General features: G+C 36.5%; 1 protein-coding gene across 2 annotated transcripts; it reads left to right on the top strand.

Annotated features, from left to right (window-relative positions):
- The first annotated feature begins 13,645 nt into the window (after window positions 1-13,645).
- On the top strand, window positions 13,646-22,407 carry LOC143576178 (protein PIN-LIKES 3-like). 2 transcript variants are annotated; one of them, XM_077060332.1, is made up of 10 exons: window positions 13,646-14,005; window positions 14,084-14,163; window positions 14,251-14,375; window positions 19,911-20,032; window positions 20,129-20,386; window positions 20,472-20,564; window positions 20,632-20,732; window positions 21,090-21,142; window positions 21,231-21,416; window positions 22,121-22,396. In XM_077060332.1, exons 1-10 carry the CDS (start codon window positions 13,871-13,873, stop codon window positions 22,243-22,245), a joined length of 1,278 nt encoding a protein of 425 aa, XP_076916447.1. In that variant the 5' UTR covers window positions 13,646-13,870; the 3' UTR covers window positions 22,246-22,396. The 2 variants fall into 2 exon arrangements, with proteins under 2 accessions (XP_076916447.1, XP_076916448.1); XM_077060333.1 differs by having other exon boundaries at window positions 13,967-14,005; window positions 14,246-14,375; window positions 22,121-22,407.
- Window positions 22,408-23,204: the final 797 nt, after the last annotated feature.

Below are 23,204 nucleotides of genomic sequence, written 5' to 3'. Positions count from 1 at the left end.
TCAAGAACAAATTGATAATCAAGATGACAAACAAATACACAAATTAAGATAAACTCTCATATTATTATAATAAAAAAAACTAGATCAAATCTATATTATAATAATCCTTCATATCATAATACCATAAGCCTGATCATAACTATGATATATAAGGGTACCCAGACTTAGTCAACAACCGTCAAGTAATATAAATTATAATTGAACTCTAACTGCAACAACATAAACCATTATATCGTTAATGAATCTCATTGGCCTAAATAAGTCCAATCCGATAATTTACATGTGACGGGTTTAATTAGATGGAAATTACCAACAGTAGGTTTTTTTATCAGCGTATACGCCTAAGCTAGGCGACATACGATTATCAGTATCTGAAGACTTAGACAACATGAATTAAATTATATTTCCGGCCATCCTCCCATTGCAAGTTCTACCTAACTCCACAATCAAACCTCATTGAACACAAAATTTTGCACAAACATATAACAGTGTCATTATTATATTCCACTATAATGTGTTATTTAGGGGTGACAAATGTGACCCATAGGTTGCATTAGTTGTAATAAAATGTAAATAATGGGTCAGAATGTGTCAAGCTAAAAAAAGAAAATGATTGAAATGGGTCAAAACGGGTTGACATTTCTTGAGTTTTATTTTTTTTTAATTTATGGAACGAGAAAAACGAATGAAACTTTTTAGTTTTTTTACTTTTTTAGTTTTTTATTTATATTTCGAGTTATGATTTTTTAATTACTTTTTTTGAATTTTTTAATGAGGGGTTTTTGAAATTGGTCAAAATGGGTTGAGATTTCAGAAACCTCTCAATAAAATATTCAAAAAAGATAATTAAAAAATCATAATTCGAAATATAAATCAAAAACTAAAAAGGTAAAAAAACTAAAAAATTTCCTCCGTTTTTCTCGTTCCATTAAAAAAAATAAAAACTCAAGAAATATCAACCCGTTTAAATCATTTTCTTTTTTTAGCTTGACCTATTCTGACCCATTATATACATTTTATTACAACCCATTCAACATATCGGTCACATTTACCACCCCTAATGTTATTACATGCACTTCTTTGGCTCTACTCTTCCTTTAAAATTCATGATCTTAATATGGTGCCAATTAAGTTTTTGAGACCTTTAATTTGTTAGACTTCCTGAAGTTAATCATACCTCTCGTTAATGAGGTAGTATTAATCATATTAATTATTATCTCATTACCATCCATTCTTTTTTTTTTTTTGAAACGACCAATTAAGTAACGCCGGGTATTCCGTACGCGGTCCCCATTGGCTAAAGGTAGCCCGAGCCGGCCACGAGTCCGGACGGACGGAGTCCCTAACGGTCCACCAATTGAGGGATTCCCCGGATAAAACACAACCCCCATGAGTCTGTACGCGGCCTCCATTCTAGTCAGTAACTAATTCCCTTACTAGTTAAACTCTAGTTAACATTTGAAAATGTTGAAATATATACTTATTTTCAATTAAGTGTCAAACATATGGTTGTGTAAATACTCTATAATTTTTGGTATTGTGTTTCTTTTTATGTGGATGCTTTTAATTGTTGGTCTTTAACGAGCTTAGCAAAGAAGAATATTGTTGGATAGAGTTTGTGTGGGCTTAAGCATTGAGGGGGGATAAGTCAATGTCAGGGCTTGACCCATAAATAGTTACAAGTAGAGGTGCATAAAATACCCGGTTTCTGACCCGACCCGTTTTATCTGACTCGGAACCGGTAACTACCCATACCTGACTGGGTATAGGATTTCTCCCCGAAGCCGTACCCGGAACTGGAACTGACCCGGACTCACCGGAATCAGAAATACCCGGTCAAAACCCTACCTTAGCCTAGCCGAAACCGAAAATTCCTGTCAAAAACCTAACTATACCCGGAACTGGTTCATACCCGATCCGGTTTTGACTTTTGTTGACCGTACCCGAAACCGGTTCCTCTGGTTTCTGAAAATACCCGGTTTGTGCACCTCTAGTTACAAGTTGGGTCTTGATAAATAGGGAAGAAGAGAGTTTTCATTTTTTTTTCTCATCTCATCGGTACATGTCTTCTATCTTCTCCAACCGTTGGAGACCATTTTGTGAGATTGTGAGATTCTTGTTTGAGAGTTTTGAGAGGTTCGGTTAATAAGTTTCTTGAAGATTTCATGTTTGTGATAACAAATTCTGTGATCAAGCAAGTTATTTCATATGTAATACAATAACATAGTTTTACCCATTAATTACTATAGATCTTGGTTTATAAATTTGACCTAATTTGATTTTTGACTTAGAATTACCTTGACGTTTGAAGCATATGGTTTCTCAATCATATGTGTTGGACATAACTAAATATGGCGTCTTTTCCTCTACAACCAGTAAAGGTGTTAATCATGCCGGTTTAATGGGTTGTCGAGCTGAATAGTTAAACCCAAATAAGACCTATATATTTATGTGTCAACTTTAATTCGCATACACTTAAAATCATAACACGAGCAAAACATGTTTTACATATTTATATAAACGAATCAACCTGATCATAAATAAGTTAGTGGATTGACCGGTCATTCTATTAAATGGGTTAACATAAGGTTATGTTTAATTAAAAATGTTGACCTGATCCTTTTATAAGTATCTCAACCCAAATAAATATCTCAACCCAAACACAACTCGTTATTATTATTAAACATGCTAAATATGTCAAACCAATTCATTATTATTTTTCCATTATGTTTCGAGTCTTGTACTCTTGTAGTAAATAAATTAAAACCACTAATTATAGATGACGTTTAAAAAGGAATAATTATAGGGCCCATTCTGTTTGTTCTATTTTCTTTGGTTTAATCTATCTGAGGCTTAGCTTGTATGACTTCTTATGATACAAGAAAATTCAAACTTGTCATCTTATAATATGATAATATCTACGTCTTCTGCCATCATTCATGAGGTTTTGTCCGCACCAACAAAACCTTTGATGATGAACTACTGAAGAAACACTAACCAGACCCCGGACAGATTACTGGTAACCTGGGGGTTAGATGTTTCCCACGAGGGGTTAGACCCTTGGAAGATGGTTCTTCTGATAACCTGCAAAACAGACACCGTGAGCTCGTCACTGAGAAGGGGGGGGGGGGGGGTTCCTCCTTGTGACCACCCTCCGGCGTGAGAATCAGACTAGATTGCTCTTTAAATATAAAAGTATATTAAGAGATTGCTAGAGCAGATATCAGGTATAATATGATAATAATGTGATAAGATATGATAAGATGAGATGGTCATACCATTTGTGGTATTTATAGCCGAAGATAGGTTTCCAAGGAGGTATGGCCGGCTGCAACAGTGTTCCTGTTCCACCAACAGTAGCCTACGCACGTGCCCTGCTGGTAGTTGGTGGGTAGGTAGCGGCTGATAGCGACCAGGCCTGCTGTATACTATTCCTTTTCCACCAACTGCCAACTACGCACGTGGTATGACAAGAGTTGGTGAGTAGGCAGCGGCTAATAGTGACATACAGTGTAGGAGCATGCTGCTCGCCATACTGTTGTCTATAAGCTGTCGTATCTTTAGTCAAATCTTTTTCCCATACCTCGTCAGGTACAGTACAGAAGATCTTCCCGTATCGTACGGACTGGCTTATTTGGGCGGGAGTATTCCCCCTCCCGCCCTTGTGCGGGATTGTTCCCGGCTTCGCTCATTCCTTCAGGTGACACTGAACGATTGAGAGCTAAGTGCCTTGTGCGTGTAGCCTTGCTGCGCGGGTGGCCTTCCCTAATGGCTTGTATCCGAGGCTGCGGGGACAGGCGGAGTCCTTCACCATTGGGAGGCATTTCCTGCGGGACCAGCTTGCGTACTGCGCGTAAGGACGTCACGTCTCTGAGCATGGTTGGTCCTGCGGATCCAGTTGGTTTCTGCGCAGACGTCCCTGTTTGAGGTGAGTCTTGCGGGTCCAACTGGGCTCTGCTGGGACCTACCTCTTCAAGTCCCCCCAGTCCAATGTTCTTCTCATGCGTGTTTAATAAAGTGAGGTGAACTTTTGGACTTAAGCAAAGGGTTTTGAAAAGGGTTTTTTTAAGGTTTTCCATGGGGATTCTTCCCGCGGAAGTCCTTGTCACTTGCAGAAATTCCCGAGTTTCCTGCTTGGTCTTTGGGTATGATGCGGGTAGGTCTGTAACCTCCTCGCAAGTCAGGAGCGTTGAGTCTCACTTGTGTGGACTCTCCATGAGGTTTTGGTAGTTTTGAACATAGTGATCAATTATGTTAAAACCACCAATTCCATCCTGGAGCTTCAAACAACGTAGTTCTCGACGTTCCCGCTATGCGGGGATGTTATTTCCGTTTCCGCAAGCATTGCCCAGAAGATCCTTCTTGGTTTCAATTCCCAGCGGAGCGCTAGGTATGTGAAGGGTTTTGCCTTAACACTGTACCAGCGCTCGTCTTACGGTTACTTTACTTCCAAGGTATTCCTGGCGTCAATTCCCTGCGGGTGCTAGGTATGTGAAGGGTTTTGCCTTTACACTGTACCCGCACCCGTCTTATAGTTACTTGGTTGCCGAGGAATATTTGGCTTCAATTCCCTGCGGGTGCTAGGTATGTGAAGGGTTTTGCCTTTACACTGTACCCGCATTCGTCTTACGGTTACTTGTTCGCCAAAATTTACTTGGCTTCAATTCCCTGCGGGTGCTAGGTATGTGAAGGGTTTTGCCTTTACATTGTACCCGCATCCGTCTTACGGTTACTTGTTTGCCAAGGTTTTTCTTGGCTTCAATTCCCTGCGGGTGCTCGGTACGTGAAGGGTTTTGCCTTTACACTGTACCCGCATCCGTCTTACGGTTACTTGTTTGCCAAGGTAAGGGGTATTTTCCCGCTTACTTTTTAATATTTTCAAAATTTGAATTTTGAAATTCGAAAGGTTGGTGGGAAGATAGGAACAGTCCAAATCTCTGAAACGTCGTGCGACGGTTTCTTCTGACTGTGTCAGGACGTGCAGGAAGTTATGGTGACGTGACAGTACATGGTCATTCCAGACGCTTTTCAGGCGCGTGGGCGCGATTATTCGGGCGCGTGGCCGCGAAATTAATGGTACGCGTCCTGTCAACAGCAGTTGCCAGCTTGCTTTTTGCCACGTGTCCCACGGATGGCGCCAATGAAGAAACACTAACCAGACCCCGGACAGATTACTGGTAACCTGGGGGTTAGATGTTTCCCACGAGGGGTTAGACCCTTGGAAGATGGTTCTTCTGATAACCTGCAAAACAGACACCGTGAGCTCGTCACTGAGAAGGGGGGGGGGGGGTTCCTCCTTGTGACCACCCTCCGGCGTGAGAATCAGACTAGATTGCTCTTTAAATATAAAAGTATATTAAGAGATTGCTAGAGCAGATATCAGGTATAATATGATGATAATGTGATAAGATATGATAAGATGAGATGGTCATACCATTTGTGGTATTTATAGCCGAAGATAGGTTTCCAAGGAGGTATGGCCGGCTGCAACAGTGTTCCTGTTCCACCAACAGTAGCCTACGCACGTGCCCTGCTGGTAGTTGGTGGGTAGGTAGCGGCTGATAGCGACCAGGCCTGCTGTATACTATTCCTTTTCCACCAACTGCCAGCTACGCACGTGGTATGACAAGAGTTGGTGAGTAGGCAGCGACTAATAGTGACATACAGTGTAGGAGCATGCTGCTCGCCATACTGTTGTCTATAAGCTGTCGTATCTTTAGTCAAATCTTTTTCCCATACCTCGTCAGGTGCAGTACAGAAGATCTTCCCGTATCGTACGGACTGGCTTATTTGGGCGGGAGTATTCCCCCTCCCGCTCTTGTGCGGGATTGTTCCCGGCTTCGCTCATTCCTTCAGGTGACACTGAACGATTGAGAGCTAAGTGCCTTGTGCGTGTAGCCTTGCTGCGCGGGTGGCCTTCCCTAATGGCTTGTATCCGAGGCTGCGGGGACAGGCGGAGTCCTTCACCATTGGGAGGCATTTCCTGCGGGACCAGCTTGCGTACTGCGCGTAAGGACGTCACGTCTCTGAGCATGGTTGGTCCTGCGGATCCAGTTGGTTTCTGCGCAGACGTCCCTGTTTGAGGTGAGTCTTGCGGGTCCAACTGGGCTCTGCTGGGACCTACCTCTTCAACTACACAACAACGTAGCGCATGACATAAGTAAACTTAATCAAACAAGAATGATCAGCAAATCATAAGTTAACATGATTCAACCCCAGATTTGGAGGTGGTGTTCCCTGTTTTCCCTGGTCAGTGAAGGATTAATCTTGATAAAGGTTTAAAGTTTAAAGAGTTTTAGTTTAAGTCGGTTTAGTTTATTAAATTAGGAATAAGATCGTTATTTTTACTTATTTATTTGGTTTCTTAGTTTGAGTCTAATTAGGTTTCTTGGTGAACAAGTTAAGGTTTAGTATAAATAGATGGTTTAGGGTTATTGTATTTTGTGTGGTTTTCGTTCTTAATAATATTAAAAGAGTCATGTGGAGTTCTCACAAAATACCGGTGTTGTTCGTGTTAGTTCGATCCAATTAAGTCCAACAATTGGTATCAGAGCAGGTCAAAGAGAAGATAGACCGGGTTTCAAGATTGAGCAGGAGGTTCAAGATATACATTAGGTGCGACTGCTGTTGAGTTTGAGGGTCATCGAAAAAGGCATAAAGAAGCAAATTGTTTCCTGTTAATTTTTGGAGAAGTTGAATTAAATTGAAGGAAGCAAGCAAACATCCACGTTCAAAAAGTCAAATTGAATGAAAATAAAGAAAGCATGCTATCGCACACCTCAAATTAATTAGAGAGAAAGAAAAGCCAGCATAGGAAATTGCAACAAACACGTACACCTCAATTATTGTTGCCAGAAAGTAAAAAAGGAAAGGTGATCGAAGAATTAGTCAACCAAGCGAAAGACTTGAATAGCAAGTAAAAAGATCGAACCCACCCGAGAAGACGGATTGCAAGAGTGCAGCAATCAAACAGTGAAGAAGACGATCGTATCCGTGTGAACGATCAAGGAGAAGACGAAGACGGTCGTATCTGTGTGAACGATCGAGAAGAAGAATCAACGTCAATCTGTGTGATTCGTTGAAAAAAAGAGACAATGTTAATCTGTGTGATTCGTTGAAAGAAGAGACAACGTTAATCTGTGTGATTCGTTGAAAGAAAAAGCAGCGTAAATCTGTGTGATTCGCTGTGATCGTATCTGTGTGAGCAATCAAAGAGGACGATCTGTGTGACGTTAAGAAGATTCGAAGAAAAGAATGGCTAATAATCCAAACAATGCAAGAAATGGCCCGGTTCAAGAAAACCACACCGCCTGGTTTCAAGTACCAATGTTGACAACAACGAACTACAACACTTGGACAATTCTAATGGAGTCAGTTTTGGATGCACAAGGGTTGTGGGAGACAATTAAGCCAGTAACCGATGGAGCCATAGATGAAAAGAAGAACAAGATTGCAAGGGCGATTATCTATCAAGCTTTACAGAGGATATACTCCTTCAAGTTGCTAGGAACCGAAGTGCGAAAGATATATGGGAAGCTTTACGTGTAAGAAGAGAATTTGAGAAACTACGAATGAAGGAGACAAATATGATTGAAGAGTTTGCTGGAAAGTTAGGCGGATTTGTTTCAAGATTTACTAGTCTTGGTTCAACTCTCGAATATGAAGTGTTAGTGCGAAAGCTGTTAGATTCGGTGCTAAAGAAGTATCTTCAGATTGTTGCTTTTATTGAGCAATATTCAGATCTGGACACCATGCCATTCGAAGAAGCAATAGGCAGGTTGAAGGCCTATGAGGAACGAATCAGAGAGCAAAATGAGACGGGCGATAGCGGACAAAGTAAGTTGTTGCTTACTAAAGCTGATGGACAAGAAAGTTCGAAGAAAGAAGAGGATGTTTGTGAATGTTGTGGATGAGGGAAAAGCGACCATGGACGTGTATGAGGTAGAGGACGTGGCGTTGGATGAGGAAGAGGTGGTCGGTTCCAACCCAATGAAAATCAAAAAGAGAAAGGATATGGGTTGAGGTAAAGCTCATATCAGATGCTATACTTGTCTTGAATATGGTCATTTTGTATATGAGTGTCCCGGACCAAAACCGAAAGAAGAAGCTACTAATTAGGTTCGTGAAGATTTAGATCCAACACTATTTTGAAGAGTAACAAGTCCATATCAAGATTAAGAGGGTGGATGAAGGATTAATCTTGATAAAGGTTTAAAGTTTAAAGAGTTTTAGTTTAAGTCGGTTTAGTTCATTAAATTAGGAACAAGATTGGTTATTTTTATTTATTTATTTGGTTTCCTAGTTTGAGTCTAATTAGGTTTCTTGGTGAATAAGTTAAGGTTATAGTATAAATAGATGGTTTAGGGTTATTGTATTTTGTGTGGTTTCCGTTCTTAATAATATTGAAAGAGTCGTGAGGAGTTCTCACAAAATACCGGTGTTGTTCGATCCAATTAAGTCCAACAGTCGGTGTCGGCCTTTCCCTGGCTATCCATCCACGGGTGCTCGTATTTCACATTGTAACCATTTCTTAATTTTTTGGATTGCACATTTAACTAATTTGATTGTTAGTCACTCATGTTTTCTTACGGTATCATCGTTGTGGAATTGACTTAGGCGACGGCATAAGGCCTACTGGTATACTCTAACGCCTAACATAAAGTAAGATGACATGACACTTTGAAGATGGATTAAACCACTCCTCATTTGTGTTAAATTTGTTAAAAAGGGCCATAGATTATGTTTTTCACGGGTTAAGGCCATGGGGTATACTCTAACCCCTCTTAACTCTACATAAGCACCACATCACTCATTTTTCTCTCTTTCACTCTATCTAACCCAAAGGAAATGGTTTAATTATTTAACTTCATCTCACTCTTATTAACTGTTAATTTAATATATTGATCTTTGCCTTTTAACCCGCAAAAAGCATAATCCATGGCTCTTTTTAACAAATTTAACACAAGTGAGGAGTGGTTTAATTCATCTTTAAAGTGTCATGTCATTTTAATTTATGCTGGACGTTAGAGCATTCCTCATGGCCTTAAAGCAAAGAATAATATATTAAAGTAACAATTAATAAGAGTGAGACGAAGTTAAATGGATTAAACTATTTTCTTTGGGTGAGATGGAACGAAAGAGAGAAAAATAATGATGTGATAGTTGTATAGAGTTAAGAGGATTTAAAGTATACTTATGGCGTATGAAGATGAGGCACTTGCAAGGCCGCTAACTCAGCTGCGAGGCTCCTCATCCATTCCGTGTTCCATGATGAATCATTAAATTAATATCCATGTCTTTTTCTAGAAACTTAAAATTAGCTAAATATTGGACCGCAAAGTCGGAGTTAGATAAGAGATCCAGGTTGTGTATGGCTTACTTTGCGTACTAAATTTTTATTTGCCTTTTTCTCTATATTAACGTTGTTTGTATGCCATCTACTATTTCGTTCGTACACGAAACTTTAATTAAAATATTTTGTTAGTAACTTGCTTATATTATATATATATATATATATATATATATATATATATATATATATAGGGGAGATTTCAATTAAGAATCCCTTTGAGTTTTAAGAACTCGAAAGAACTCAGTGTAACGATTTTTTTTTGAATTTTTTTTACACATGCGTAATATATGTAAGTTACATACACGTAAAAAAATTACAGAATTTTTTACGCACCGAGTCGACTTTTTACACATGTGTAACGGACGTAAAAGTTAGTGTAACCACTTACATATTTATTCTCTCTCCTACTTTGACTTTTTTGTCAGATTTAATCTCAACTACATATTCCAATCCATTTAATTAAATGTGTGGCCTAGAATTGAGTTATTAAGTTCTTAAAACTCAACATTGTTCTCAAAATATCTCTCCCCTATATATATATATATATATATATATATATATATATATATATATGTAGGGTAAGGATCCTAAGAGAACCATTGACAAATTGAGAACTTTGAGAACCATTTTGGACCACTAAAAAAACCCTCTAAAAATATTAAAAAATTATAAAACAAACAAAACAGAAAATTTTAAAAAAGTAAAAAAACTAAAATTCTTATATTTCATTCCGGTTTCATTAAAAAAAAAACAAATTTTTTTTTACTTTTTAATTCGTATTATACCTATACACATATGTATACTTTCATTTAATCTCTAGTTACGTAATATACATGTAACATCCGTATTACGAGATTACTAAATAAAAGAAAATTATTGTTTCGTGTGAGTCGCTCATTTAAATGTGTGCATGTTTTTATTTGGATAAGGATTAGGATTGGTGAAGGAAGTGGGTGGTGGGGTCCATAGCTCTTTATATAAGGTCATCCCCCCATCCCTTCACCATTTCTTCCCACAACACACACATACTCTCTCTCAAGACTCGAATCCGATTCCGGGCTAAAGTAAGGAAGATCTTGGTGATCAAGTGTCTTCAAACAACAAGAATCACGTCCAGATCCTCGAGTTGTCAAGATCCGAACCAAACTCGAAGCCAAATGTGAGTTTTAGCCAACAAGGTTAAGTTTTGTGGTTGAGTTCGACATGCAAATCGATATCTTAGTAGATCGGGTTATAGGATGTAAGAAAAACATAAACTTGGTGAGTCTTAGCCTCACGAGTATGAAATAGGACAAAAAGGTGATGTTCAGACCTCATAAAACACGGGTATACAAAGTTGTTACGACCCAAAACCCATAAAAAGGGTAAAACCGGGTCCTAAGGAGGAAACAAGGAGAAAAATGACTTTAAAATGGTAAAAACGAAGAAAAAGGTTGTTTCGCATCGCATAACCATGCGAAGCGAAAAAGTTCCATGCGAAGTGAAAAAAGTTCCATGCGAAGCGAAAAAGTTCCATGCGAAGCGAAATTCCCATGCGAAATTTCATGAAATTAATTTTCTGATGCGTTTTTGTTAAAGGACCGTTAATGAAAATAAAAATTTTCCGAGCTGACTTGACAGCTCAACCCCAGCCAGGGGCTCTGCCCCTTGGACCCTGCTAGGGACTGCCGCCCCTAGACCCCGCTACCAGGGGCGCTGCCCCCGGACCCCCGTTAGTTAAGGGTTTCATTAACTTAGATGTAAGAAGCAATAGTAATGGTTAATTGACGCGCGTAATGTATTGTATAGTTAGCCATGCACAGCTAATGAAGGGCATTACCATTAACGGCGAGAGAAATCGTCTCCAGGTGAGTTCTAGCCCCATTTTTCTTTGAGATGGTTTCGGGGCTGTGTGCATACTTGTAAGAATAGTAACCTATATACTTATGTGCTTAACGTGAATGATTAATGCAAGAAATATATATATCTATGTGATTAACACAAATGGTTAATGTAAGAATGAAAGAAAGAGGTTAGAACTTGTATATGTTAGTTGTTTAACTTAACATGTTTGTAAGAATCTAGAAGGAATGTGAAGTAAGAGTCAGGGTGACAAGCCCTTCTAATACCTGGGCAAGAATATAGTGGCCGACTCTACGATATCTGTATAAGAAGTCGGGTGGCAGACCCTTAAGAATGTACGAATAGTTGTATGTTTGTAAGAATGTGAAAGAATAATCCTGTAAACTATTAAACTAGAACTCACTCAGCGTAGCTGACCTTTAGTATGCATGCAGGCAAATAGGTTGAGGCAGCTGGCGTGAGGTGGGACACATGGCAGGGATTGGAGAGACTGGCATCTTGGCATAGAAGTGTTATGAAATGTGGTGTTATGTTAAGACAAGAATTATTGTTTTGTAATGTGATGGTGAATGTTTAATATTATGTATTCCGCGAAAAGTTTTTAATTAACTCTGATTTTAAGAACTATGTTTATGAGTAAATCCAACGTCAAAGTAGGGCTTCCGGGAACGGGGCCTTACAATACACATATGTACATTATCATTTACCTTAAATTATACATATGTGTATAGGAAAAAACATGTGTGTACATATTATACATATATGTATAATAAAAAAACCGATTTTTTTTCTTTTTAATTCGTATTATACCTATACACATATGTATACTTTCATTTAATCTCTAGTTATGTAATGTACACATATGTACATTATCATTTACCTTAAATTATACATATGTGTATAGGAAAAAAAACATGTGTGTACATATATGTACATATTATACATATATGTATATGTATAATTTAGCTAAACCGAGAATTTTTTTTATGTTTTTTTTAGAAACCGGGATGATAAATAAGAACTTTGGTTTTTTTTACTTTTTTTATTTTTGTGTTTTTTTTGTTTTATGATTTTTTTTATTTTTGGGTTTTTTTGTGATCCAAAATAGTTCTTATAGTTCTCAATTCACAAAAAGTTTTCACATGATCCTGATCCTATATATATATATATACATATACATATACATATACATATATATAGGAGAAGTATAGTTTGAAAACCCTCTTGAGTTGAGAAAATCCGTGAAAACCCTATGTAACATCGTTTTTTTTGTGTTACATGTAATATATGTTGTTACATTTAATACAAAACATCGAAAACATAAAAAAAAAATTTTCTACTTTTTTACATTTTTTTAATAAATTTTTATATATGTTTTCTGGAGAAAGAAAATGTAAATAAACTTTTAACATTTTTTATTAACTTTAATTGTGGAGCACAAGATTTAATCTTTAATTAAAAACATGTAATTAAGAATGAGTTTCTAGAGTTTTCACAACTCAAGTGGGTTTTTATTCTAACCTATATATATATATATATATATATATATATATATATATATAGGGTTTGGATTAAATACGAATAAAATTAACATGCTAATTGCGAGAATCAAATAGAGTAATTATATATACAAGTAGAATAATTATGTAATTACATCATAGAGTAATCATCATAATTACTCTATTTGATTCTCACAATTAGCACGTTAATTTTATTTGCACATTAACTTTTCCCTGTATATATATATAGGGGATGGATCTTTTGAGAACCATGGTGAGTTTTAAGAACTTAAGAACTTCATTCTAGGCCACACATTTAATTAAATTGGTTAGAATATGTGGTTGAGATTAAATCTGGCAAAAAAGTCAAAGTAGGAGAGAGGATAAAGATGCAGGTGATTGCACTAACTTTTACGTCCGTTACACATGTGTAAAAAGTCGACTAGGTGCGTAAAAAATTATGTAATTTTTTTACGTGTATGCAACCTACATATATTACGCATGTGTAAAAAAAATTCGTTACGTTGAGTTCTTTCGAATTATTAAAACTCAAAGGGGTTCTTATTTGAAATCTCCCATATATATATATAAATTAAAACGTACAAATAACTAAAGTAGTTATGTTAAAATTGCATTATTCTATAAGTTTTGAACAAGAGTAATTTTTATTGATTTATTTTATTTTTATAGTGTAATTACTCTAATTCAAAACTATAGAGCAATAATAAATATTCTAGTTATTTGTGTAAATTATGTTAAGTTCCATTTGTACCGGATGCCACTCTTATATATGTAAATTATGTTTCTACTCTTACTGACCTAGCTAGTTCTATATATATTTCTACTCATTGATCACTTAATGATAAAAAAGTATTATCACTTTAGCGGTTTATTTTTGCGGCACCTTTTTTTTGGCAGGTCGCATTACGTTTTTTCTCTTTAAAACGAATGGATGTTAATCGACTTATTCCCGAACATATCATTTGGAATGTATAAGTTCCAAGAGGGATCTTCCTGTCATTTTCCTTCCTGAATCTTCCTTCTTTTAATCAGTTGCATTGCCAAATTTACTTTTAACAAGAATATTCGTTACCAAACTTATCCCGGCATTCGGGTGTCCCATAATTTAATATCATTTTTCTTAAGCAAAACTGTTCCAAGTACACCGGTGGAGTCGATGGCGTTTCTAGATTTGTTTGTCGTAGCATTGATTCCGGTTATCAAGACGCTGTTGATCACCGCAGTCGGCTTTCTCCTTGGTGTACCCCGTGTTAATATCTTGGGCGATGCCGCTCGCCACCATCTCAACAACGTAAGTCATACGCATGAAAATGAATCTTGCTTTAAAATGATCAGTTAACTAATAGTTTTACCTATGTTTCTTGAACAGGTTGTGTTCTATGTCTTCATTCCAGCACTTGTGGGCGGTAGCCTTGCTGATACTGTCACAGCCTCCTCCATAGTTTCTCTGTGAGTCCAATTGTGTTAGTTAAATATCGTGATTTGTAGTGTTAGTTTTATAAATATATAGTTAATTAAATATTTAATTTAGTGTAGATGGTTCATGCCGGTGAACATCCTTTTCACATTTATAATCGGATCAGGGCTTGGATGGGTACTTGTTAAACTCACCAGAACCCCACAACACTTGCATGGTCTAGTCATCGGCTCATGCGCTGCGGGTGCCCTCTCTCTCTCTCTCTCTCTCTCTGTTTTCAACTAATTTATTGATCACTTACCGCCTCCAATAGTGTTTTTTTTAAATAGGGTGAGTTCGAATGTCAGAAAGTAAAAGAGCTTCACCTGAAAGAAAAAGGATCAGAGATAACATTGGAGCTTCATGAAAATATAATTAATCTTGTTTTAGTTTTATAATTAATTAATGCTAGACAATTGCCGAATTAATCAATCAATTTTACAATTACAATTTTAAAAAGCAAAAAAAATGGTTAAAATACAATGATATATCAATCGATTCAAACATTCTAAACAAATATGCAAACACATGTATAGGTTTGTGTATTATGTGTAGGTATATGTCTTATACACAATAAACAATAAACTTATGGGTGTTGAGACAAATTATACCTACACATGTATATTTAAATGTTTAAAATAGCAACCAAATTACATACCAACAAATTAGCTTAATACTTCGTGTGCGCTCGCGTGCACACACGCATACATATATATGACTGATTTCTTTTGAGAATCATTTTGAGTTTTAAGAACTCGAAAGAATTCAACGTAAAAATTTTTTTTGAATTTTTTTACATATACGTAATATACGTAGGTTACATGTACGTAGAAAAATTACAACATTTTTTATGCACCGAATTGACTATTTACATAGGTGTAACGGACGTTTAAATTAGTGTAATCACTGTGAATCTTTATTCTCTCCTACTTAATTTTTTAATCAGATTTAGTCTGAACTATATACTCTAACATATTTAATTAGATGTGTGTTAAAAATAAGGTTCTTAAATTTCTTAAAATTCAAAAAGGTTCTCAAATTATCCATCGCATATATATATTATCTTATCGATTTTGGTTTATTCTTTTTTCTCTCACAATAAATCATCTTCTGTAATGAGCCTCCCTCTAGGTACAAATTTTAATCTCAGTAGTCTAGCTACAGTTATCTTTAGGTAGTTTAAAATTTTGATCGGGATGATCGTTGTTGTAACGCATTATTATTGAGTGTGATTAATAAAAGAACCACATGCGGAGTGTTTCTCAAAAATCATTGTTTGTTCTTTGACCTATTGGTGCTATATATATACCAATTATGTTACAACAATTGATATCATAGTCACTCAATCAAGATCAAGCAATCAAGAATTTACACGAACGACATATTACAACTGATTAGGCCAACGTGTTAGAACAATCTAACAGCTAAGAATCTAAAAGATATCAACCACTAACATTTTTGTTGTTACCATTTCGGTAAGAGAATACACTGGAGTAATGTGTCAGTGTCCGGTGTTGACACCCACTAATTACACAACCTGGATTATCAAGATGGATGCCATCATGGACATTCATGGTACATTTGAGGTGGTCTAACGTAGGTCCATGACTTTTTTAGATGATGATAAGCGTAAGACCGCAAGGGACTTCATCTTCCAAGAATTACCTGAATATGTTTTACTTTAAATTGCAAAGGATTGGCATGCTAAAGACGTTTAATTAGGGTACATTGTGGGTCTGATACCATAGAGACGACTAGGTTTTGAAGGTCTGCTTACAGACGTTAAAGAATGAACTGGAGACACTTCAAAAGAATGAAACTAAACGATTGACAAGTTCTCAAAAAAGCTCTGACGATCCGATACTTTGTATGCGATCGAATTAACATTAGTGAAGCAACTATTGTTGGATATGTTCTTAATTTCTTGCCACATAAATTTCTTCAATTTGTGGCATCAATCGAACAAGACTCATGAAGCAACTGAACGAATAAAGGCCCATGAAGAATGTATAAAAGTACGACCTGCAAGCGGAGATGCTCAAGGGAAGCCTTTGTTTGCTTGGTCTAGTGCACAAACAAAACGGAGAGGCAATAACATTGAAAACAAGCAAACAAAGGTCGAGGTTGCGGGTCTTCTGGTTTCGATGGTCAAGGCCATGGCAATGGTAGAGATTGTGGTTTTGAAAGAGGACGAGGAGGTCATTCAAGGAATAGTGACAATAAGAAAGATAACAATTGAAATCGAGACAAGGGCATATAAAATGCTTTCATAGTAATATCTCCAGTTACTACGCATTTGAATGGCCGAGTCCAAGATGCCAGAAAGTAGAGAATTATTTCAAACAAGCTCAGGAAGATGAAGTTGTCTTGCTAACGATAGCAACCGTGCAACAAAAGAGAGACTATGTTCTACTTAATGGAGAAAAAGTGTAATCCAACAAGCACGCCAAGGAAAAAAAGTGTTGGGGCTTGGATGATGAGGCAAGAAACCACATGGTGGTTAAGAAATCTTACTTTACAAATACTGTTGAACAAATTGCTAGAAGGGTACGATTTGGAGATGGATCCGTGGCGGAAATAAAAATAGTTTTAATTTATTGAAATGCAAACCCGGCAAGCAGCATCATATTACAGATGTGTATTTTATTCACACTTATGTAGTATCATTCTAACTCTTAGTAAACTTACCAAACAAGGTTGCAATGTAATTATAACAGGTGAATTCCTTTTAGTTTTATGATAGTGGTGGTGATGGGAGGCTCGTTAAGGTAATCTGATCGTAAATAAGTTGTATAAAGTCAAACTTTACATGGCCTCACCCCTGTGCTTGGAATCCCACATGGAGGAATGCCCCTAGTTGTGGCACGCTCATCTAGTCCACTTAAACTTCCAAGTACCGCGCCATATGATGAGTAAGTAGCTAGTACCTGGAGTGCCAATTATTTAACACTTAACCCATGTTTTTGTAGCCAGGCTTGTGAGAAAGTAACATAGCCTTGCATTCCTAGAAAAATGAAACGCTTCAAGTTTTTTATGTGAATATCTGTGGGCTAGTATATGGAATGGAAATCTAGTACTTTCTTCAATTCCTGGATGACTACGATAGGTATATGCTAGCTTATATGAGAAAGTCCAAGGATGAAGCCTTTTCGGCCCAAGAAGTAGAAGAATTGGTGTAAAACTTGAGCTCATTTAAAATACAAACATTTCGAACTGATCGAAGTGGTGAGTTCAGCTCTTAAAGTTTCACCCAACATTGGGAAGTGAAGGAATGAACTGAAACTTATAAGGTACAAACCCTTAGATCCAATCAAGGTGGTGAGTTCACCTTCAAAGTTTTACCGATTATTATTAAAAGGAAGGAATCGGTTGAAACTTAATTGCACCATACACTCCACAGTAAAAAGGTGTGAAAGAGGGGTAAAATTGATTTATTCTTGGAAGAACCTAAATTTAATTGAAGACAATAACAATTCCACAAATCACTCAGGGAGGGGTTGTCCGTCATGTTGTTTATATACGACCAAGTTACAACCAAATCCTAGAAGAAAAAGACACCATATGAAGTATTTAAAGGAGTGAAGTTTACCTTGCACATTTAAAGGTCTTTGTGTGCCTTTCACACGTAAAAGTTCCATCTCCAAAACTCATAAAGTTGGAGACTGTAGTAATGCAATGGTACATTTAGGAACCGCACCCGGTAGAAAGACGTATTGTTGGTATGACTTACAAGCTCGAAAATTTTTGTGAGTCCGAGTGGGTTGTTTAATGAACACAAGAAATCCGATTGGAGTAGTCACTTGGGAAGAACACATCAAAAGCATTCAAGTTTGGGTTGAGTTAGTTGTAGAAGAAAAACATCTAGCTCAATCAGAAGATGAGCAACCTGCATCTTGGCTGAGTGGGGAAAACCAATCAACACCAAATGCGGTTAAACCATCTTCGCCTTAACTAATATTGCCCCTAGTTCGAGCAAATTACCCTCAACACCAAATGCCTCAAACTCGATAGCCATGGATCCTATGTCACCTTCAACACAAAGCTCAGCTGATGAAACACTTGGTAAGTCTTTGAATATTGACCAGACACCAACAAGAAGTCTTAGACCCATCGTGGATGTGTACACATGTACACACCCAAAATGTATCTTGTAATAAACTTTAGGAACAGGTAATTAGGAACAGGATCAAGTCAGTCCAAAGAAACAAGATTTGACACTTGACTAAGTTACCAACAGACCACAAATCCATTGGTATGAAGTGGTTTACAAAGTAAAAAAAAATGCAAATGAAGTGATAACGTATAAGGCAAGATCATTTTTAGTCCTTTAACCCTATCAAGTACATCCACTAACATTGTTTTTATCCTTAAGCATCTTTATTTATATATCAAAAACAGGATGTTACACAAAGTGGCGTGGAGCTAGAAAATACTAAACCCGAATGACGGAATCCAACCTGATTAAGTATCCAATGGAATCTGAATGATGAAAAACGACTCTAATTATGGAAAACTGTTATGGAAGCCTCATTGGGTGTCATAGGGATAACAATGTAGTCCGAACCCCGATGGAAATAACCGAATCCCAAAACATCTGGGACGAGTGTAGTGTCAGGTAACTAGGTATGGGACATGGTGTGGGGTTAGTTTTGAAATTTTCATGAGTACGGGACAGGTATGGGATTTGGTGATATTCTCGATTACTTGACCCAATTACTTGATTACATATACCCATTTAGCAAACTATATACCCGACATTCTTTACTTTTTATTTTTTTTATGTAAATACACCGAAATTATTTTACTTATCTTTCCCAATCCCACAATTCCCACCAAACCATAAGATTTCTAAAAATAAGTGATTACCAGTTATCCGCTACATACCGGACATGTTTTAGGCTAGGTATGGGACAATATTTTATATCGGGTATGGTGTTGAGATTACTTAAACCCATAGTTAATAAATTACAACCCCTAAAAAGAGCTAGTTGCAAGCCATTAAGCATATACTTAGATACATTAATTAAAGGAACTGCTCAACTTGGGATTCAATACAAGTGAATGTAGGCAAGAAATAATCCAATATAGTGTCAGTAGTCATTCTACTGTTCAGAGTGACGAGAGGAGCACCACGGGGATGGTATTCTACTTTTCATGTCCGGTTGCTTGATGAGGTAGTCAAAAACAACAAACTTTGGCCATACAGCATGTGAAGCAAAATTTACAATTGCAACTATAACAACGTGTCATGCAAGTTGTAACAAAGTTTACTTGAGGAATTAATCAGGCGGGAAACTTGCAAAGTAGAACTAAGGGTAGATAAAGATTATCGTGCCTCATGGAAAAGGAAACACATTGACGCTCGGTATCATTTTATTCAAGAATGTGTGGAAAAAGAAGCAAATAATGGTACAACATGTTAGTGGAGAAGAGTCGTGTGTCCCAATAATCAAGTTCATTGATAAGCGAGAGTTACTTCCTGTTGGGTGTCAAAATGCTTGCGGGTCAGAATCAGAACTAAGGGATAGAGTGTTGAGACATACCTATTTGGAAAACTAGGAATTGATAATCCAGCAGTTAAAAGAGTAGAGATAATATAGGAGTTTAAAAATACAATTAATTTTGTTTATATATAGGTTGAAATAGTCGATCAGGAAGATCATTATTGTAGCATATTATTCACAGTGAGATTAGTAATACGATTACAAATTGCAATCCTGTAATCTATTATTGTTCGCAGGAAACCATGGAAACTTGCTTCTAATCATCATTCCTTCACTTTGTGAAGAGAGTAACAGCCCGTTTGGGGACAAATTAGCTTGCTCGACTAACGGGCAAGGTTTGGTTTCACTGTCTATGGCGGTAAATGTCAAGAATTGATCACGTGTTAACTTTGATTTCGAGTTTTGGCTTGAATTTGGTCTCAAATGATTTATTTTCGTGGGTTTTGAATTTCAGATTGGCGCGGTTTATATTTGGTCATATGTTTACAACATCATACAGAAGTACGGGAACTTGAGTGGCAAAGAGGTCGCGAAAGCATCGACTATTAGCATTGATTGTTCAGGTAAAACTCTGGATATGTTCACGGAAAACTACACCCAGTCATTGCTACAATCTCGGCGCTCGAGTTTTGAAGATTGCGAAGCTCCTGATGATGAGTATGACGAAGTGCAGGAACACAATATAGTACCTGAAGATGTCGAAGACAAAAAGGTAATAACCTTTTTTTTTATATTGAAAATGTCAAGAATTCATGTTTTTACATGATGTTTGTTGTAATGAAACAATGAATAAGCAGGTGACTATGTTTACAAAGATTAAGAGGCTTTTTAATGCCTTTTCTGATAAAATCAACCTCAAAATGTGGTTAACACCGGTCACCATTGCCACGGTATGATCTTGCAACCTTTTTTTTATGTAAGAGAAAATGTTTTCATATAACCATTTCTTGCCATCAGATCGTTGGGCTTCTGATAGGAGTGATCTCTCCGATTAGAAAGTTAATGATCGGCGATAATGCTGCTCTTCGTGTCATTGATGGTTCTGCAAGTATTCTCGGGTATGCACATAATTACCTTTTTCAGAATAAATATTATGTCGTGAATGGAAAAACCATATAATACACTTGCACAAAATGTTTTTCTGATTTAATGGGCTCGAGAAAGTGAGTTACTTTTAGAACGACTAACTCACATATAATCTAAACCTATTCATTAATGATCATGATGAGACTACAACTCTTAACAACTCGGGATGCGAAAAAGTGGGTGGGAATGCATTATACTTAATGCAGTTCTCGACATGATATTGGTTCTAAAAAGAACGTTCCTCTACATCTTTAAGTCCAATGTTAAGTTCAACTTATGCTTTCTTTTGATTGTTTATTATCTTTTCTGGTTTTTGATCAAATTAACAGTGAGGCAACAGTTCCAGCTATGACATTGATTGTGGGGGCTAATCTCTATAAGGGTATTTTTCTTTTTCTCATGTAGCTCTTTTTCCTTCTTTAACTATTTGGAAATGAACATCTTTGTTAGTCATTTTCATTTTCAATTAGGTATGAAGAAATCGAGCGTAGGGGTGTGGCTGATGATAGGAATACTAGCGGTTCGTTATGTCGCTTTGCCAATCGTGGGTGTTGGCATAGTGAAAGTTGCACACCATCTTGGATTCGTGGGATCGGATTCGTTATACCGTTTTATTCTTTTGATCCAATACTCTGTTCCTCCTGCGATGGCTATTGGTATGATTATATTTTACATATTTTTGTGATAAAGAAAAACAGTCTGAAAATTTTACGTGATAGTAAGTTTATCAAGTGTATAACTAAAGTCACTCAAACTTTTTTTTTTAATTTTTTTTTTCCAAAATTCACTTAACTTTTATTAATTGTTCCCATTTTGTGAGTTCTTTTCCTAAAATATTTTAAGTTATAAAAAAGCTAACTGAGCTAAATGGAATATATATTACTATTTAGTGATTGTTAAATTTTTCTTTAGTTTTATGTAAATATTAAAATTGATTATAATTTAGTAATATTTTGTTTTCCATACTTCAAATTAATCAACAGGAATATAAATAGCAAAGAGGATTCACATATGTTCCATTAAAGTTACTCAGTTTTTCTTACTTTTGGCTTTTTTTTTTAAAAAAAAAAACTTAATATTGAAATACTTTATTTTTAGAGGAAAAAAACAGAAAATATAAAATAAAATAAAATGACTTTAGTGAAACACTTATGAAACTTAGTTATTACTCTATAAACTTACAAAATAAGGGAAAAAAATCATAAAAATAACTATAGATGATTAGGTGAACGAGTCAGACGAGTTTCATAACCGGTCGCGTTTGGTTGTTCCTATTCAAAATTTTGATTTTTTACAATTAACCCATGTGCCATACATGATTTCTAAAACCGTAGTATTAATGTTTTGATTAAATTGGCAGGTACAATAACACAATTGTTTGAGGTGGGTGAAAGCGAGTGTTCTGTGATTATGCTATGGACTTATGGCGTGGCTGCAATAGCTCTCACGCTGTGGTCCACCTTTTTCATGTGGCTTGTTTCTTGATGGCAGGAAGTCACAAAATAAAGAACCTAGTAAAGTTTACTTACTATTATTTGTTGGCAATGACAATGTTGTGTATCATGTAAAACCGTACCGTAAAGTTCTGAGACTTATAATTGTTGTATTCATGATGGTCATGCTTGTGTCAATCATGAAAAAATGGTTGAACCAGTGGTCCTGGTTCCACTACAGAAAGAATTGTAGGTGCATTTGAAACTCAGAGGGTGTATGGACGAGATTCTAAAACTTGCTTATTTACTTATTTGAATTTTGAAAAGCAAAAGATATTTGGCAAAGCTCATACAAAAGCTTCAAATTGGAGCTTTTTAAAATTGCTTTTGCTTTTCAAATAGCAAATAAGCAATTTTTAGAATCTCACCCAAACACCTCCCTCAGTTTTTACTAAAAACCTTGTTAGAAATGCCTCTAATGACCTGATCAGCCTATTTAATTAAGATTAACAATATGACCTAATTAACCCTTTAATATATATTAGGTTACTTGATGGGAGTAACCATCTATGTATGAAAGGGTATTACAGTAATTTGTTTTTAGATGCCTAACATTAAGTAGAGAGACGCAGACTATACAATCCTAACATACAACCCTAATCGATGATCTAGAAATTCCCCTGAAAAACACCCATTAAAAGTTCTCACAATTCAAGGCATCATAATGGGAATTCATTGGCTTCGTCATCTTTATCAAAAGTCTCAAGAAAAGTAAGGATGTGATCAATACTGTATTGAAAATAGCGGTATCGAATTGCAAGAAAAGTTAGTGTTGCTACAACAAGGACACAGCTAAGGGTTTGAGGATCTCCTCAACTTAGAACGTCCTAGTTATCTGCTAAGAACAACAACATTGTTAACCTCACCGTAGGAAGAGTCTCATAGGATTAACCTTTACACTACTAGAAAAAAGGCCTTTAATAACATGCTCACAATGACATGCATCGATTT

This window comes from Bidens hawaiensis, unplaced genomic scaffold (genome assembly GCF_021521415.1).
Source record: "Bidens hawaiensis isolate Kalapana, Puna unplaced genomic scaffold, B.hawaiensis_p1.1 tig00028013_1, whole genome shotgun sequence".
In the NCBI taxonomy this organism is placed as follows: domain Eukaryota; kingdom Viridiplantae; phylum Streptophyta; class Magnoliopsida; order Asterales; family Asteraceae; genus Bidens; species Bidens hawaiensis.
Note: the sequence above shows the minus strand (reverse complement) of the source record. Positions and strands in the feature narration are given on the sequence as shown.